This window comes from Octopus sinensis, linkage group LG15 (assembly GCF_006345805.1).
Source record: "Octopus sinensis linkage group LG15, ASM634580v1, whole genome shotgun sequence".
Taxonomy (NCBI): Eukaryota; Metazoa; Mollusca; class Cephalopoda; order Octopoda; family Octopodidae; genus Octopus; species Octopus sinensis.
Genome location: NC_043011.1, coordinates 24,935,746 through 24,956,230, shown reverse-complemented (window position 1 = coordinate 24,956,230; position 20,485 = coordinate 24,935,746). Strand labels below are relative to the sequence as shown.

The window sequence follows — 20,485 nt, the reverse complement described above, 5'->3', positions numbered from 1 at the left end:
AGTGTTCGGAGGGGAAGGGAAAGGAAGGCTTGTAACAATGGAAATCGAGAGGGAAGGAAGAATTTGAAATTTGAGGAGGGAAAAGGGAAGGAATAAGACTGAGGTGGTGAAAAGAGTGGGAGTGGAAGTGGTAAGAAGTTTAAAAGTAGTGGAAGATGGCAGAAAGGAGAATGACAAATGAAAGAGGTGAGATAGAATGTGTAGGGTCAAGTGAAGATTAATCTCCAATAAAAATGTGGTGGGACTGAGGAAGGGTGTGCATTGGTCAGTCTGCACTGCAGTAGCATATCCATCTCTTAGAGTTTTTTTCAGCCGCTACAATTCCTCCAAAGATGCTCTTTGTTGATTGTCCAAGGTAGCTGGTATATTTACTGGGAAAAAATTACAGTGCTCAGAGTAAGCCCCATTGTCTTGCATATAAGAAGGGAAAGAGGTAAAAAGTAAAAGTTAGCCCTTTAGCATTCAGATTTCTCTGTCAAATGCAATGCTTATTTATTCACACTGATTTGAATTAGTCATGCATTACCTTGTAACTTTGAGATTTCAATGACATGATTGTTTATTTTTAGAATGATATTGTTGGGTAAGTGTGAGAGGCCAGATCTGGCCAGTTTGAAGATATGGATGGATATGGCTGGTTTAAATGCTAAAGAGTTAAACGGTTTTTTACTAAACATTTACTAATACTGGATTCAGCCAGAGACTGAGTCCATGCTGGGGCATCGCCTTTAGAGGTTGTAACAGTTTCTTTAGAATATCTAAAGAATCTTGATATTCTTTAAAATGTCAATGAAAATCAAAGAACATATTTTTTAACTAATGAACTTAACATTAACTGTCCAACTGTTCTGCTTAAAGCATTGAACTCGTATTTCATTGTATTAATTTTGAATTGCATATTCTTTATTCTTCCATATTTTGTTCCTATCAGGAATCTTCCCGGTCACTTCGAGATGTCGATTCATTATCTGTATCCTCTTTGGGAAGTTATGCTGGTAAACGTGCAGAGGAATGTATAGTGATGTGCATTCATGGCATTACACAAGCAGGTAAGGGCTTTGGTTTATAAAGGTTGCTGCACTCAAATTATAGTATATCATCATCATGATCATCATCCTTTTACATCTGTTTTCCATGCTGGCACAGGTTGGACGGTTAGACCAGAGCTGGAGAGCTGAACCAGGATCCAGTTTGGTTTGCTTGGTTTTCACAGCTGGATGCCCTTTCTAATGCCAACCCCTCTGTGGTGTGTGTGTCGAGCATGAACGCTTTTACATGGTGTAGGCACAAGTGCTTTTTATGTGGTACCGGCACAGGGCTCTTGCAGACCAATCCTCTTCATCAGGGGAAGTGGCCTTAACACTTCTGCTGTGGAGGATGAGTCTTCTTGATTACAGCAAGGCACCAGATATCTTGCTCCTTTGTCATCTCTTACATTCTTTGTCTCTACTTTCTCTGTATCATTACAGCAGAAGTATTACCTTTATCATTGATATCATTTTTTTCAGATATGTAATGTGTGTTTGTTATCATTCAAACATACTTTAGCCTTCGAGATCTGGTATAAAGCCACCCAACTCTCTCAAATACACTTCCATTAAGTTGGGGGTGAGGGTGTTTACTTTTCCTTTCTTTACTTTGTCTTGCAAGTTACTACTCAGAGACCACACTAGTGTCAGTGTCATGAAAAGAGCATTCAATACACACTATGATGTGGCTGGGGTAAGAGCATCATCATCATTATCATCATTGTTTAATGTCCAGCTTCCATACATGCATGAGTAGGATGGTTCACAAGAGCTGGCCAGGTAGAAAAACTACCCTATACTACTCTGTCTGATTTGGCAGGGTTTTTACAGCTGGCTGCTCTTTCTAACACCAACCACTCTGCAGAGTGAACTCAGTGCTTTTTATGTAGCACTAGCTCAGGTGAGGTTAGTTTTGGCATGATTTTTACAACTGGATGCTCTTCCAAATGCCAGCCACTTTATAGTGTGGGCTGGATGCTTTTTACATCGCACCAGCATTGGCAGGGTCACCAAGTAACTCGCAAAACAAGGAATTATGAGAGGGGCAGGGGCATTTGAGGAGGGGAACTCATGTCAGAGGATGAAAAGTTAGAGGGTGACAAAGAGACAGAAAGGCAGAAACAGGTGTCTTGCTATAATTGAGGGGGCATTGGAGGAGGTTTATCCAGTATCAGATGATGAAAGGTTAGAGTGTAACAGAGAAATAGGGAGGCAACCAAAGCTGACATTAGTGCTTGATGCAGCTCTTCAACTTGTCAGACCTTGTCAAACCATCCAAACCATACTAGCACGGAAAAACGGACATTAAATGATGATGAATGTCAATTTACTTCATATAACTCTGATGGTCTTTGGACCATTAGTGGCCCACAACAAAATTTTCAGTGGTCCCAATTTGCCTCAACAAATTCCATCTGGAAAAGTGAATGTTAAATCATGATGACGATGATGATGATGATGAAGCCTGCTCAGGTGAAGGAGCCTCATGCTCATGATGAGCAACATGTTCTTCTTTTTGCTAAAAGAGATTGTATGAATTGTTCTTGGAAGGAAGCTACTCAGAAATTTAACCATCTTTTCTAATAGTTACTCAAGCTAAATAATATTTTCTCTGTTTTCTGTTGTAGGAGCTGAAATGAAAGAAAACCTCATAAAAATGCTGCAAAACAAACTTGATGATAAAGTATTGGACATCATTTCTGTGATGCTAGACAGGAATCCTAAATGTAAACTCAGTTTCCAAGATGTCAGGGTAAGAGGATTTATCTTTTGTTCTGTGTCATGTGCAGCTACTTCTAGCTTGCATTGCTATCTTTCCGTACTCAGCTTATATGTCTGCTCTCTGTCTCCTCTTTTAAACTTTTCTAGCGAGTTGTGCAATTGAACACTGTTTACAATAAGTTCCTCATCGTCATTGTTGCTGCTGCTGCTAATTTATGAAGATTGATATAACTCTTTACGATGATAAATTAACAACAAGAAGTGTAAAATGCAATTTATACAGAAGGACTCCCATTTGGTGTAAGCAGTGGAATACACCAAACACAACTTGATTTATGTTGGTTGCACAACAGAACAATTAAACAAAAGATTAAATGGGCATAAGTATGATGTCAGGCACAATAGCAGTAGCTTGGCAGAACTTGCCAAACATTTCAACCAAATGGATGTAATTTTTCAGTACAATTTAAAGTACACATTTCTCGAAAATATTTTGACTCTACTGCACTTTCAATCCTCAAAGCACATGAGGATAAATCCATTTGTGAATCACTAATGTCATGCCCTGGAGGAATGAACAAAGTGATTGACAAATTCCATCACATTTACACTGGAGTCAATGTAATTGACTAGCTCCATCTCCCAAAACTTCAGGCCTTGTGCCTATAATAGAAAGTATTATTATTATTAATTTTATTATTATTATTATTATTATTATTAAGACACTTAGCTGGCAAAATCATTTGCATGCTGAACAAAAATGCTTAACAGCATTTCTTCTGGTTTTATGTTCTCTGTTCAAATTCTGCTGAGATCAACTTTGCTTTGCATCCTTTAAGTGTTAATTAAAAGAAGTATCAGTCAAGTACTGCTGTTGGTGTAATTGACCAGTCCCTCACCACCAAATATTTCAGGCCTTGTGCCTATAATAGAACAGATTATTATTATTATTATTATTATTATTATTATTATTATTATTATTATTGGCGTTAGGAAGGGCATCCAGCTGTAGAAACTGCCAGATCAAGATTGGAGCCTAGTGCAGCCATCTGGTTCTCCAGTCCTCAGTCAAAATCGTCCAACCCATGCTAGCATGGAAAGCGGACGTTAAACAATAATAATGATGATATTATTATTATTATTATTATTATTATTGTTATTATTATTCAGTCATATAAGGCAGTGAGCTGGCAGAATTGTTAGCATCCTGGGCAAAATGCTTAGCAGCATTTCATTTGTACTTAAGTTCTGAGTTCAAATTCTGCTGAGGTCAACTTTGCCTTTCAACCTTTGGGGGTTGATGAAATAAGTACCAGTTATGCACTGGGATTGATGAAATCAAGTAGCCCCCTTCCCCAAAGTTTCAGGCCTTGTGCTTATAATAGAAAGGATTACTATACAGTCATGTGTGTGTGTATCTTTGTCTTGACATCATGTCATGATTGTAAATGACCATCATCATCATCATCATCATACAAGTGAGCTTGCTCATTTCCAGTTTTCTATGCAAAAACATGTCTGGCCATGGAAATATTACCTTACTTGGAAGTAGGTGAGGGCTGGCAACAGGAAGGACATTCAGCAGTAGAAAAATCTGCCTTAGTAAATTCTTCCTGACCCATGCAAGCATGGAAATGTGGACATTAATTGATGATCATCTTCGTTCAATAATGTGCACCTAGATGCCCCTAAAAATATGGGATGGTCAAGGCTATCATCCTTTTAATCATAGTTCTGCTCAATCAGGCTTGACCTAGGGCTGAAGAACATCAGCTAGGGTAAAATCTTTAATGATGATAATGATGTTAGGAGTTTGTCAGTGAGTATCAGGATTCTCTCCAAGCAACTGTTATCATTTCAATTTCTTTTATTGCCTTTTATCTTTTACTTGTTTCAGTCATTTGACTGTGGCCATACTGGAGCACTGCCTTGAAGGGTTTTAGTCAAACAAATCGACCTCAGGACTTAGTTTTGTAAGCCTAGTACTTATTCTGCTGAACTGCTAAGCTGCAGGGACGTAAACACACCAACACCAGTTGTTAAATGGTGGGGGGACAAACACACACACATACAGGATCTTGCAGATAAATTGAGACAATTTTTACAATGCGTAAAACTGGTTATAAATACTAAAATAATGGCAGTAGACAAATATAATCTTAATGTAACATTTATTACAAAAACATCACTCAATATGGCTGCCCTTTTGGGCAATTACTGCCTCCACACGAGAACGAAATCTTTTTGCAGCTGCTGCAACTTGTCTTTTTGATTTTGCATGTCGCATGCACGATGCAGGCCTTCAAACTGTTGACACTTGAGTGTAGTGAAGCATTGTTCTTTGCTTGAAGTATGCCCCATAAAAAGATCTGGGCTATTACTGGGCCAGATTTTGGCCCTCACAAAAAATGGCACCTTCTCACCAGGGAAGGCCTGTGTTGTTTTTTACCTATGGCATGATGCAGAATCCTGGATAAGCACCACATTGTCAAGCCCAAACTTCTGCTCCATCCAAGGTAACAGAGAGCTCTTCAGGATGTCCAGATACTCCTTTGTGCCGATCTTCAAGCCAGACTCAATGAAGTGTGGATTCATGACACTTCCATCACTCACCATGGCTCCAAATACCATCACAGAGGCAGGATTCTTAGTCTCAAACATAGTGGGGACATCAGAAGGGTTGTATGCAGTCACTCGAGAATTTTTGCGATTCACTTCGGTGTCCACAGTGAACTTCTCATTCACAAACACGAGAGTTTTTCCTGCACTTTGATGCTTGATGAATGACAAGCTTTGGGCAATTCTTGGCTCTAATTGCTTTTGCCTTGGCTGTTAGAAGGTGTCGGTGTCATCGAACATAGCTAGTCATGGTTCCTGTTCACAGCTCTGGATATCATGGAAAGGGACACATTGTGTTTCTTTGCAAGGGTTGTCATGGATATGGATGGGTTGGTTTCAATCGAGTGTTTGAAGCCTGCGAGAAACTTTAAATTATCCTTCGAATCACATGTTCTTTTCTGTCAATCTTTCCCTTTTCTTTAAATTGTTCAGACACACAATAAACTGTTGCTTTTGGAAGTTTTGTGAACTTAACAATTTCATTGGCAGTGTGCCTGGTGCATGCCAAAACAACAATGGTGGAACGATTCTGTTGTTCCATGCCTTTCTGTTGTCAAATCAGTTTGCTATTTACCTGAAAAATAAAGAGGAGGATTAAATTTTCAAGCAAGTAAGGTTTTGTTTAAAAAAATGGCATGTTAAACCCACTTAGTCACCTGCTTAAAATTGGTCTCAATTGATCTGCAAGACACTGTATATATTACATCTACACACTACATATATATACAATGAGCTTCTTTCAGTTTCCATCTACCAAATCCATTCATAAGGTTTTGGTCAACCCAAGGCTATATACTAGAAGACATTTGCCCCAGGTGCCATGCAATGGGACTGAACCCGGAACCATGTGGTATATTTGTTTTTAATTCTTGTTTATTTATTTGTTTTGTTTTTTTTTTCTCACTCTTTCTCTCTCTCTCTCTTTCTTTCAGTTCATTCAAAGATATAAAGAAAAACCCAAAGATACCATCTATCTAACTGTTCCTAGCAGCAGTTCAAAACACTTATTTGCACTGAGTTACTATCTGAAACAGAACTTGTTACACTTTGTCAATATACCAAATTATGTAGATAATCACCCATCGAAACACTTTATTGTAAGTACCTATGTTTATTTACTTATCTTTTATCTTTTACTTATCTCAGTCATGCTGGGGTGCCACCTTGAATTTTTTTTAAACCTGGTACTTATTATATCGGCCCCCTTTTGCGAACCACTAAATTATGGGGACACAAACACACCAACACTGATTGTGAAGTTGGGGTGGGGTAGCAAACACAGACACAAAGACACACACACACACATATATACAGTTTCCATCTACCAAATCCTTTCACAAGGCTTTTGTTGACCCAAAGCTATAGTAAAAGACACTTGCCCAAGGTGCTACACAATGGGATTGACCTTGGAACCATGTGGGAAGCAAACTTCTTACAAGATGTGTGCGGATGCCCTTGTCTGACATCATGTAGTAGTTATAAGTGAACATCATTGTCATACAAGTGAGGTCGATCATTTCTGATCTTCTGTGAAAAACATGTCTAACCATTGAGGAAATGATACCTTTCCTAGAAATAGGTGAGGGTTGGTAACAGGAAGGGCATCCAGCTGTAGAAAAATCTGCCTCAACAAATTCTGTTTGACTCATGGAAGCATGGAAACGTGGATGTTAAATGATGATGACGAAATGAATGATGATGATTGCTGCAGTCCATTCAATTTTAAAAGGGTATCAGTCTCAGCTGTGGAGTAAACCCTACTCTGTTCAGTGGGAAGTTTTGCACTCGGACTTGCTTAAATGTCTCAGAATCTGGTATATATCTTGACCAAATGTACCTGTAGATTAACATGTTGGTTGTCATAGTGCTGCTCAAGAAAGTTTGGGATAGTTTTAAAGAAAGCTTCTCATTTCTGTCAAATTGGAAACTGCTTGCTTCCATTCCATTGCTGAAGCTGAATACAAGCAGATTTAATTTGTATTTAGATATTGAGATATTTAGATGATATTGAACATTAATTTAATATTAGCAATCTCTCTTTCCCCCTATCTCTCTCTCCTTCCCTCCTTCTTTTCTCTCTCTCTCTCTCTCTCTCTCTCTTTATACTGAATACAACCAAATTTAAATTGTTTTGAGATATTTAGATGATATTGTAGCAATCTCTCTTCTATACTCTTTCTCCTTATTTCTAGTTTTCTCATCCTTTCTAAGAAATTTAATAAGATTTGTCTACAATTTTACTTGTAAAATCCAAGCTGTTTTATATTCCAAAATAATTTTCTTTCTCCCTACTTCTATCTCTCTCTCTCTCTCTCTCTCTCTCTCTCTCTCTCTCTCTCTCTCTCTCTCTCTCATATATATATATATATACACACATACATTGTTTATATTGTTATGGTAGGACTATGCAAGCAGTGAACATCAAGAATTAAAAGAAAACCAAGTGTTTCTATACCATCGACCTAGTTCCTCAGGAAGCAAAGGTAAGAACATTTGTTGCTACTACAGTTATTTTTGTTGTTGAGTATACCTAGGATCAGAAATATTCCAGCTGTAACCATACCATATTTTATCAATATCTATGATTACATTATATGATGTTCCTTTCTTTTTTCATTTAATTACTGTAAGTATCCTTTGCTCTTTATAGTTTCGTCATTATTATTCTGCTGCTCAGCACCCTCAATCATCTTCTAAGCCCCACCTCATCACTCTCTCTAACTCCATTCAGTCACTCCCACTCTCTCTTCTAAAACATCAGTGTAGCTCCTCAACAGCAGGAAACCTGTTCAGCTCTGGTCCTTTCTCTCATACTGTTACCCATCTGAGAGAGATTTGGCTGCTGTTTATTTTTTTCCCAACAGGTCAGGTGGCTATATAGAAGCTCCTTTATTTGCTCTGCTAGTACAGTTTTCTTGTATTGATAAAGTTGTAGGTAACTTACACAGAAAAATTGTGGGCCATTGCATGAATTTTGACAGCATATTTTGCTCTAGTGCACAGGTGGTTGATGACCAAAGGAGAAGCTGGGAACTGTTCTAATCTGGCCAAATGAAACTTAAATTTAACCCTTTAGTGTTCAGATTGCTCTATCAAATGTAATGATTATTTAATCACACTGTTTTTAATTAATCATTTGGAGACTTTGATGATGTCATTGCATATTTTTAGAATGACATTGTAAGATAGGTGTGATAGGCTGGACTTGGTTGATTTAAGCATGAAACTGGTAGAATACTTGGGCCACAACTTTATGGAGGTCCCTTTTCCTCTGGTGATCAACTCAAGAGATACTTCTCATTCCAATGTACTTAGTTACAACTGATTTTGACTTAGTATAAGGTCAATTTTGTATGGGTAGAATATAGTCGTCTGAAATGAGCACAAGATTTTACTGGTACTTATTTTATTTTAAGCTTTGCAGGATAACAGCCAGAATCTGAACTTGGAACTGAGGTCTAACTTAATTAATATTTACAGTGCTTCAGCTAGTTTCAGCACCCAATACTCTGATACATCACCATCATCGTCATCATCATCTCCACTATTCTATATCCACTTTACCAAACTGACATCTATGACTAGTTAATAATTTTCAAACAGTTGGAACAAAACATCACTGCCTTTTTCTTTGTCCTGTTTTTTTACTGTTATTTTTTGTTTTGACATTGAAGTTTTTTTTATTAAAGTTCTTTGCTTGTTTCAGTTATTGGACTGCAACCATGTTGGGGCACAATTTTCACAGGTTTAGTCAAACAAATCACCCCAGTAGTTACTTTCAAGTTTTACTCTCTTGGTCTTTCTTTTTTTTTTTTTGCTAAACTGCTAAGTTATTGGGACATAAACTCACCAACACTGGTTGTTTGCTAGTGTATGGGTGAACAAACACAAAGACTATGCACAGACAGATACACACACACTCTGCCTACCAAATCCACTCATAAGGCTTTAGTTAGCCCAGTCCTATGGTAGAAGATATTTGCCTAAGGTGCCACACCGAGTGATTGAATCATGTAGTTGGAAAGCAAATGCCTATGCTTATGTGTGTGTATGTGTGTGTGTCTGTGTCTGTGTATATATATATATATATGTTTCTTTATTAGCCACACAGGGCTATAAAATCAAAAATATACAATATGAAATAAATCCCATACACACACACACAAACACATACGAATGAATGATGGATTCTCTTCTCATGAACAACAAATAAGGGCTCAATGAAATAAAGCAGTAATCATGTTCTATGGACATACATGTGTCTCTTAAGGTCTGCTGGTGCCTTGCAAACATTTTGGCAAATGGAGGCTTTTGTGTGGCTTTGTGGTAAGAAATTTGTTTCTCAAACACATGGCTCCACTGCATTGCAATTTGGGCATCTTCTAATAGAGCCTCAGGCCAACCAAAGCCTTGTAAACTGAAAGAAGCTCGTCATATATGTGTGTGTGTGTGTGTGTTTTGGTGTAAGTGTTTGTCCCCCACCCAACCACTGCTTGACAACTGGTGTTGCATGTTTACATTCCCCTAACATAGCAGTGTGGTAAAAGAAGCTGATAGAATAAGCATCAGGCTTAACAAAAAAATAATATGTGCTGAGGTTGATTTTTTTTTCAACTAAAATTCTTCAAGGTAGTGCCCAGCATGGCCACAGACAAATGACTGAAACAAGAGAAAGAAAAATAAATATATATATAGATGTATAAGTATAGGAGTGGCTGTGTGGTAAGTAGCTTGCTTACCAACCACATGGTTCCGGGTTCAGTCCCACTGCGTGGCACCTTGGGCAAGTGTCTTCTACTATAGCCTGGGGTCAACCAAAGCCTTGTGAGTGGATTTGATAAATGGAAACTGAAAGAAGCCCATTGTATATATGTATATACATATATGTGTGTGTGTGTGTGTGTGTTTGTGTATGTTTGTGTGTCTATGTTTGTCTCCCCAACATCACTTGACAACCAATGCTGGTGTGTTTACGTTCCCGTAACTTAGCGGTTTGGCAAAAGAGACCGATGGAATAAGTACTAGGCTTACAAAGAATAAGTCCTGGGGTCAATTTGCTCGACTAAAGGCATTGCTCCAGCATGGCCACAGTCACATAACTGAAACAAGTAAAAGAGTAAATAGATATGTATATATAAGGTTCTTTTGAACTGCTTCTACCAAATTCACCCATAAGGCATTGGCTGACTCGGAGCTATAGTAGAAGACAATCTACTATACTAATTTGGTCGAAGATACTTACCCACACAGTGAAACTGAGCCTGGCACTGTGTAGTTGCCAGTTTTTCTTTTTTTTTCCCCTTAAATTTATACACTAAATTTCAATTTTAGGAATTGCATGTATTGCAATGGCATTTGTTGATGAACATGAACAAGAAATCAAATTTACTGGATGCCAGAAACCTCTGCAGCTCGTTTACGATGACATGGTTCCACCTGAAAAATACCTTTCCCTCATAGAGTCAGCACTACTTGAAAAATTACCAGCACCAAGAACCGGTATGTTTTAAATATTTGTTGCTTCTTGTCAGGTCCTTAGTTTTGCCCTGAATATTGAGAATAATAATAATAATAATTATAATTCATTCATTTATTGGCCACAAGGGCTAACAAAAATCAATTAAAACATAAAGGGACAAAACACAGGATGCAAGTTACAAAGGGTTTTGTCCATTTTAAAAAGTCTGTGTACAAAAGCAGGATAACAACGAAATATAAGTAACAATTAAAACTCCCAATAGGGGGAGGCGCTTTGAAAGGTTACTCGTGGAAAAACCCATAAAAGCCACGGGAGCCTGGTCAAAAGGGGGGTAGAGAGCCCCTTTCTCCTTTTATATTTCCTTTTAATTTTTCACAGGTGTATCCTCAGAATTGGTCCTCCTTGCTGGTGTGTACTCATCCAGTTTTCTATGCTTGCATGGATTAGTTAGATTTTGTTGAGGCAGATTTTCTATAATAGGATGCCTTTCTTGTCACCAAACTTCACCTATCTCAAAGTAAGATAACATTACACCTTGGCTGGGCATGCTTTCATGGAATATTGTGTGTACACAAATATGTATACACATGCATCTGAGTGGCTTCCACACTGTTTCTGTCTGGCAAATTTCACTTACAAAACTTTGGTTGTGCCCAGGCTATGGCTAAAAGACACTTGCCCAACATGCTGCAAGCAACCGTGTGGACCAGAACACGTCTGAACCATATGACTATGTCTACACCCAACCCATAAATACAACATACAAAATTCTTTGAAAGAATATATTATTCCCCTGTTGAACCAATTCTTCCTGAGTATGAGACATTTTGGCACAGCCATATTGGTGCCACTTATTTGACATCATTAATATGACATTGATTTGGGTTTTTAATGGTTCTCTTGTACTCCCTCACTCTCCCTCTATCACCTTTCTCTCTCTCTCTCTCTCTCTCTCTCACTCTCTGTTTTGTGTATTAGCATATTCTTCGTTATGTGTATTAGAAGAGAGAAAGTGTTTATGTCACTTATGACATAAATTAATTAATAAATTGTAATGTCTCTCTCTCATTTTTTCTAGCTGAATGAATATATTTTTGCATGCATGTGTGTGTGTGTGTGTGTGCACACGTGTGTCTGTATGCACACGTGTGTCTGTATGTGTGTCTGTGTGCTTGCCTCAAGCACCAAAGAAGTACTGTTGCCAAAACAGGTACAGTTTTCATTCAGCCATGTCAGATCATTAATACTCAAACAGCTACTTGCATTCAATCATTCCAATCCATTTCTTCCTATATTTTGTTTGATCTGTAATTTTCTTTTTCTGTTCTCCAGGTTTAAATCGTTATATTCGTTTTCGAATATGGCAACGTGGCAATGCTGATGTACACAATTTACGGGAGAAACTTCACACGTCAGTACAGTGTGCTTTGTGTGATGTTATTTCTGAGTTCAAGCTGCTGAATTTTCCTATCTGCCAGGCCTCTCATGATTTGCTGCCATCTTTCTCTGAACCTTGTTCTCCATCGGTTGTAAAAGGTATGTTACTGAAATTATTTATCTTCATGCAGTAGGAGTGAATGGTGAAGGCAGAGGAGAGAAAATAGCCTGGGAAAAGTTCAGAGAGCTCCTACCTCTGCTGGTAACAAGGGCCTCTCACTCAGAGTGAAAGGTGGACCGTATGGTGCATGTGTGCGAGCAACGATGCTACATGGCAGTGAAACATGAGCCATGACTGGTGAGGACATGCATAGGCTTGAAAGAAATGAAGCTAGTATGATCCACTGGATGTGTAATGTCAGTGTGCATAGACGACAGTGTAAGTGCCCTGAGAGAAAAGTTGGGTATAAGAAGCATCAGATGTGGTGTGCAAGAGAGATGGCTGTGCTGGTATGGTCATGTGTTGCATATGGATGAGAACAGCTGCATGAGGAAGTGTCACTCCCTAATTGTGGAAGAGGTAGACCCAGGAAGACATGGGATGAGGTGGTGAAGCATGACCTTCGAACCTTAGGCCTCATGGAGGCAGTGATAGGTGATCGAGACCTTAGGAGATATGCTGTGATTGAGAAGATCTGGCAATTAAAGCGAGATTGCCGCCATGCATGTCCAGCCCATTTAAGAGTACTTCTGATGTGTCATGCGATATGATATGCATGAGAAGACCTGTTGAGTCAAGTAAAACCAATATTGTGGCCAGTGACCCTTGACTGGTTCCCATGCTGGTGGCACGTAAAATGCACCTTCTGAATGTGGTTGATGCCAGGTTTGCTTGACTGGCTCTCGTGCTGATGGCATGTAAAAAGCACTGTCCGAATGTAGCCAATGCCAGTATCCACTGACTGGGTCTCGTGCTGGGGGCACATAAAAAGCACCAACTGAATGTAGCCAATGACAGTATCCCCTGGTTGGCCCACGTAAAAAGCACTATCCAAACATGATTGATGCCAGGCTCATCTGACTGGCTCCTGTCCCGGTGGTACATAAAAAGCATCCACTACACTCTTGGAGTGGTTGGCATTAAGAAGGGTATCCATCTGTAGAAACATTGCCAGATCAGATTGGAGCTTGGTACAGCTGCTGGCTCTCCAGACCTCTGTCAAACCGTCCAACCCATGCCAGCATGGAAAACGGATGTTAAATGATGATATACAGTTCCCTGATCTGATACAGCATATGTGTGTGTGTGTGTGTCCATTTCTCTAGTGTGTTTCAGCCAAGAGTATAAATACCAAAGAGAAAACATGAATTCTTGAAAACTCAATTAAGAAAGAAAGAATTATTCCAACTGTGATAAGTATTGAAAGTTTCACTTCCAAATGTTCTTTCATTTTATTATTAATACATCTATAAATTTGGTTAACTTTTGACATTAGTGAGAGAAAACGAAGAGAAATTACAAGTCGCTTCCAGGAAGTTAACTATTCAGTCCAAGTTATCTGCTAAATCCCTTTTCAAGGATAAGTCAAAGCCACCAATTTCAACACCTTCCTCAAAAGACACGACAAAGGTAGGTAACCAAAATCTCCCTCAGGATTTATCTTGTACAAAACAAGGGTCAGGTTTATCATCATCATCATCACCATGATCGTTATCATCAAGGTGGCAAGTCTCTAGAATTGTTAGAGTGTCAGACAAAAAAAATGTAATGTTTTGCAGTATTTATTCCAGCTATTTATGTTCTGAGTTCAAATCCTACTGAGGCTGATAAAATAAAGTACTAATCAGGCACTGAGGATCAATGAAATTGACTGAATTCTTGTCAAAATTGTTGATCTTGCGCCTAAATCAGAAACCATTATTACTTTATCATTGTTATTATTATTAGCATTAGTATTAATATTGAGCTGGCAGAACTGTTAGCACACCGAGCGATATGCTTAGCGGCATTTCATCTGTCTTTGTGTTCTGAGTTCAAATTCTGCAGAGGCAGACTTTGCCTTTCATCTTTTTGGGGTTGATAAAATAAGTACCAGTTGAGTACTGGGGTTGATGTAATCAACTATCTCTCTCACCAAATTTCAGGTCTTGTGCCTATAGTAAAAAAGATTATTATTATTATTATTATTTGTTGTTGTTATTATTGGCAAAGTCATGAGCACATCAAATGAGTGATACTTCTAGCTCTTTGCATTCTGAGTACAAACTCAACATTGCCTTTCATCCTTTAATTCAAATTGACTCAAGTTTCTTTTATTTTTATTTTTAAGTCTGGTACTTATTCTATCAGTCCCTGGACTTCTAATTTACTAGAACATAAGCAAACCAACACCAGTTGTTAAACGGTGATGGTGGGGGAACAAACAAACACACACACACTGGAGAAATGCACACACACACACACATGTGTATACATATATACTGTATCAAATCAGGGAACTGTATATATATATATATATATATATATATATTATATATATATATATATACTTTATCAGATCACCAGAAGGGAAGCTAGGAGACAGGTTTACTTACATGCATCCATACATAAATACAAACAAAAATACCATGTTGTTGGTGTTGAAATTCCAACGGAGGAGCCTAGATTAAAAACTGGCTCTTTCTCTATTAGCAAGAAATCTTGAAATAAAACTGAACAATCATACATAAAAATATATGTGATGGACTTCCACACATTTTCTGTCAACCAGATTTCCTTGCAAGGCATTGGTCAGCTTCAGGCTATATAGTACAAGACATTTGCTCCAGGTGCTTCACAGTGGGACTGAACTGGAAACCACATGGTTGCAAAGTTAGCTTCTTAACCAGGCATCCATTACTGCTCCTTTTTCAGTTTATTTATGGTAATTGTTTTGGGGTTGATCTATTTTCATTTTTGTCATTTTTTCTTTTATCTTTCTTGTAAAGGGGTCAGAGACTTCATGGAATACATCAGCTAGCAGTAATGAGAGCCCTAGTTCTCAGTATAGTAGCTTTCAGCACAAGGTCAAAGATCAACCTCACATGTTCTTTCAGTATGAAAGTGGCGAGAAAGGTTTTCTTCACCCAGTATTTTGGACATCTCTTCCACACTGGTTAGATTTCTGCTTTAATTTAGGTAAGTTTCTCTTTTGACCATTTATCCTATTTCTATGTTATGTTTTTTTTTGTAAAATAGGTACATGTATCCTTGTGTATCCTGGTTTTAGAAGAGATATACTGAGATCCTAGAACTAAAATTGATGGCAGGAAAGGCATCTGGCCACTAAAATACTCTGACACAAAAGCCATCCAAGCTATGCTAGCATGGGGACCACACCAAGTGTAGTATGCAAATTTCTTAGAGCACAAATGTAAACAAAAACATAGTCATGCGGGCATGGGTTGGATGATTTGACTGAAAGCTGGTAAGCTGGTCTAGGTTCCAATCTGATTTGGCATGCCCTTCCTAACGCCAACCTCTCCAAGAGTGTAGTGGGTGCTTTTTATGTGCCACCAGCACAGGTGCCAGTTATGAAACACTGGCATTGGCCACGACTGCAATCTCACTTGGCTTGACAGGTCTTCTCAAGCGCAGTATATTGCCAAAGGTCACAGTCATTTGTCACTGCCTCCATGAGGCTCAAAGTTCGAAAGGTTGTCTCTGGGAAAATTCTCAAAGAAAATTGTTTGTTAAAAACCAGGGCTTTGCTCAGAATGCTGGTGGATTGCCAGACATGGTGTTTTGATTTGATTTGTTCTCCTCAGCGACAAATGCTCTGGACATTATCATCATCCATATCATTGTTTTCACATCTATTTTCCTATGCTTGCATGGGTTAAAAGGAATTTGTTGTGGTGGATTTTCTATGGCCAGATGCCCTTCCTGTTGCCAACCTTCACCTGTTTCCAAATAAAGTAATATTTCCCTGTGACCAGACATGTCTTTGCATGGAAGATTGGAAATGAAGGACAGCACTTAGATGATGGTGAAACTCCTTTACAATTATCACATGAAGTCAGGACAAGGAGTCAGTTACATGCATGCACACACACACAAACATGATAGCTTCTTTCAGTTTTTGTCTACCAAATCCACTCACAAGCCTTTGGTCAGCAAGCTTCTTACCACACAGTTATGCCTGTGCTTGGCATAACTCAACAGGGTGCATAGCTTGGAGAGTCTCTCCAGGTTGAGCCACTCTACATTGAGAGTTCGCATCTGTGATACAATAGACATGTGATTAGAATATCATAGGTGCCACTCAGTGGGACTGAACCTAAAACCTTATGATTTGGAAGCAAACTTCTTGACATGTAAGCTGTTCCTGAACTTATTATATATCATCATCATCATCATCATTTAATGTCCGCCTTCCATGCTGGCATGGGTTGGATGGTTCAATAGGAGCCGGCCAGATAGAAGACTACCCCAGGCTGTTGTGTCTGTTTTGGTATGGTTTTTACAGCTGGATGTCCTTCTTAACACCAACCACCCTGCAGAGTGGACTGAGTGCTTTTATATATATAATATATATATATTTGTATATTTTTTCCATTTCAGCTGTTCCAGCTGTTACCAAAATTGAATTGGAACTTCAAGCTCGACTTTCAATTGAGTTCCTACTAAGAGAATTGCCAAACCAATTTGCAACAGTTGCACGGGACATCAACATAAGAATATTTAAACTAGTGCAAGACTCCCCACAAGACGAAATTCTGATTGGGGTGCCATATTCCATAATACGCAGCAGTGCAGTAAGTATGGTTTGTTTTAATAGATAAAATGATTGGGGCAGCTGCTATATATGTCTGTACAGAGGAATATATACGTGTGTGCATATATATATATATATATTTATAATTTTTGGACTATTGGGTATATGTTGATTAGTGTTTTGAAGTGTTGAGTAGAGCACTAGCACAGTTTGGTCTACCTAGTGTCATCCACAGTTAGGGTATATTTCCATTGGACCTTCTCCAGGAATTCTGTGGTGTTAGTTGAGGTAGCAGTAATTTCTTAAGCAACAAGAAGATGGATTTGATATTAATCCTTATTTTGTACAACGATCATTTTGAACCATCCTGCTACAGTCCCTTATGAGTGAAACTCCTTTTAACGTGTTGTGTTGCATCAATTTTGCAGTTTGGGTCTCATCAGGTACATCTATACACAAAGGTTTGCATCTCACTAAAGATCCTGAGTTTGGCTGTCGTGTTGTTATATGCCTGTCTGGTTAGGGAATTAAGCATCACTACAATTTTCAATTACTATTATCTTTTTTCAATAAGAGTTGCAAACACTTGTAAATACAGACAAATAATTGTTGATAAAAAAATGTTTGTAGGCAAAGTTAATGGATGGACAGGGATGGATTGATATCATCTCTCTGTCTTAAACTTAATGTAACTCAATCTTTCCTGTCCATCAATTAACTTCCCCTATGAACTTTTTTTAAATTTTTATCAACAAATATTTGTCTATATTTACAAGTGTTTGCAACTCTTACTGAAAAAAGATCATAGTAATTGATGCTTCATTCCCTAACCAGATGGGCATATAACAACACGACAGCCAAAACTCAGGATCTTTAGCGAGACAGAAACCTTTTTGTATTGATGTACCTGATGAGACCCAGCCTACCAAATTGATAAAAAACATATTGAAAGGAGTCCCACCCATAAGGGACAGTAGCAAGATGGGTCGAAACGGTTGTACAAAATAAAGATTAATACTAAATCCATCTTCTTGTTACTTAGGAAATTATTATTATTATTATTATTATTATTATTATATTATTATTATTATCATATATATATATATATATAATATATATATATATATATACACACACATACATATACATATATTGTATGCATGTGTGTATATATATATAAAAAATGTATGTACATATATATATATATACATATATTGTATGCGTGTGTATATATATATAAAAATGTATGTACATATATATATATATATATATATATATATATATACACATACATATGTGTATTGTGTGTAACACAATTATGCTTGTTGAATTAAAATGCTGGGTGGATAATGATATTGAACAACCAACTCTTTTAGTGAGTAATACTTATTTTGACAGTTGATGTATCTCTTTGATCTTCACTTCGCCTTGAGCAGATATTAAATTCTTTTGGAATGTTTGCCAAAATAGAACAGGTTTCTGTCCAGGGAAATAATTTATCTCTCCTCTACTTAATACCTAGAAACTGGAGTGAGATACCATTATCTTTGTTAAAGCCATGCTTCATTCATCCAAAATATTTAAATTGGTTTCTGTTCATCTTGAAGCAGTTGGTATTAGAAAGTAGTCTCATCATAAATTGATAGCTTTAAAAACTTTAATTTTTAATGAATTAATCATTTGCCCAACCCATTCTAGTTTGAAAAAAAAAGTGACAAAAAATGGAAAATTTTATGAATATAAATAAGGCAGCAATCTGGCAGAATTGTTACTGTGCCAGGCAAAATGCAGAATGGCATTTTTTTTATCTTTACATTCTGAGTTCAAATTCCACCAAGGTTGACTTTACCTTTCATCCTTTTAATGTCGATGGAATAGGTACCAGTTGAGCACTGGTGTTGATGTAAGCGACTAATGCCCTAACCCAAAATTGCTAGCCCTGTACTAAAGTTTGAAAATAATATAGTTTAACATAAATTGACAATTAATTGACTCTTAATATTGTCACCCCCATCCTTTATAAATCAAGGTATTGACATCAGTTCTAATTTACTTTGGCTGGCAATGGAGCTTCTGCCACAAAAACATCAACAGCTGTATGTAAAAATTAAGTAAAAATCTGTGAATTTCTACAGTTAGGAAAAAGGGTATCCTATTAGTATTCTATTTTGTAATGGGATTTCTCTAATGGGTGGTATATGGCAAGGTTGGTCATGTATTGAACAGAATATCTTGCAGTCACTGATTGCATCTCCTTATGTTTTGAATTTAAATTTTGTCCAAAGCGACGTTGTCATTTGTACTTCTGGAGCTAATAAAATAAAGTGATTGTCTGCAAGAATGAGGGTCAGTTGATATAATCATCTGTATACTTAGAATTTGTGTGCCGGCATTGCCACATTCCAGTCATTGAAAGTAGCAAAACAAAAACACAAGATGAACTTGTTTTGCATTATCTGATTTTTTGTTTGTTTTGTTTTGTTTAAGTGATATCTTGTATGGAGAGGTTTAATGGCTGTAATTTTGTTGAAATATAACCATAAAAGATTAAAATGAATTAATAACAACATATCTCAATTTTTCAAATAGAGCTAAGTTTTTTATGTTAAATACTGTAGATTGTGGAAACAAAATTTAGAAATATTTTATGATACAGTAAACTCCTTCATACCCAGTACCACTGAGGCCAGAGGGTTATCAGATAACTCAATTTTCCAGATATCTGATCATTACTTTTTAAATTACCATGACATCTTACAATACACATTAATACTCCCTGTATTCATCAGTATTATCATTAACATTCTAAATGTAGTAGCAATGAGAGAACTAGAAAGGAATATAAAGTATGATTTAAGCTAAGAACAAGTTTTATTATCTAATGAATCTAATAAAATACAAGAATTGTAAATACAGTAAAATAAAGTTTAGTACTTTAAGAAGCAATGATCCATGTAAAATACAGTAAAAACTTTCTTTTAAAAGACAGTTAATTAGTATTAACACAAATTCTTTTGATTCTAATTAACAGCACTCTTTCTTTTATTTTTCTCTGGGTGCCGGTTGCTTGAGAGTTCTGGTTATTTGAGTACTGGATAAGAGTGAATTTACTGTATTTAGGTAATTTAATGAGCTGAGTAGAGGGTAAGCTACTTGGTCTGTGAATTCCATGTGTGAATTTCGGTTTCCTATTGCAGTCAATTCTGTTTACTACCTGTGTCATTGTCTTTGGAAATAATAAACATAACTGTTATCATTTCCATTTTCCTGTAAAAATCTTTAAATTTCATTTCTACCTGGTAGTTCTTTGAGGAAATAAAACCCACTTGAAGTTCATAAAAGATCGGTGAAATTGCATGAAGTGATATCTAGATTGAAAATAGATTTTGGGAAATAGAAAAGGTCTTGAAAAAACTATGGTTAAAATATAGTTAGCATTAATATACTTAATACATTAACATATTTAATACCAGGAGCATTTAAAAAGCTAATTAGAAATATTT

The 20,485-nt window shown here is 37.2% G+C and overlaps 1 protein-coding gene and 1 long non-coding RNA gene across 4 annotated transcripts in view; one reads left to right on the top strand and one right to left on the bottom strand.

The window, feature by feature from the left end:
- Positions 1-20,485, top strand: part of LOC115219876 (KICSTOR complex protein SZT2) — a 201,426-nt gene that overhangs the window by 136,840 nt on the left and 44,101 nt on the right. For all 3 annotated transcript variants that reach the window (XM_029790174.2, XM_029790175.2, XM_029790173.2), the window contains exons 43-51: positions 932-1,049; positions 2,657-2,781; positions 6,302-6,466; positions 7,771-7,852; positions 10,701-10,868; positions 12,181-12,384; positions 13,722-13,855; positions 15,214-15,403; positions 16,829-17,022. In XM_029790174.2, coding sequence (XP_029646034.1) covers positions 932-1,049; positions 2,657-2,781; positions 6,302-6,466; positions 7,771-7,852; positions 10,701-10,868; positions 12,181-12,384; positions 13,722-13,855; positions 15,214-15,403; positions 16,829-17,022 — 1,380 coding nt within the window. The remainder of the gene's footprint in view (positions 1-931; positions 1,050-2,656; positions 2,782-6,301; positions 6,467-7,770; positions 7,853-10,700; positions 10,869-12,180; positions 12,385-13,721; positions 13,856-15,213; positions 15,404-16,828; positions 17,023-20,485) is intronic.
- Positions 5,785-7,141, bottom strand: LOC118766253. Its single transcript, XR_005002169.1, has 3 exons — positions 7,131-7,141; positions 6,723-6,728; positions 5,785-5,943 (listed from the first exon to the last, which is right to left on the bottom strand). It is a non-coding gene; the product is annotated as an uncharacterized LOC118766253 (long non-coding RNA).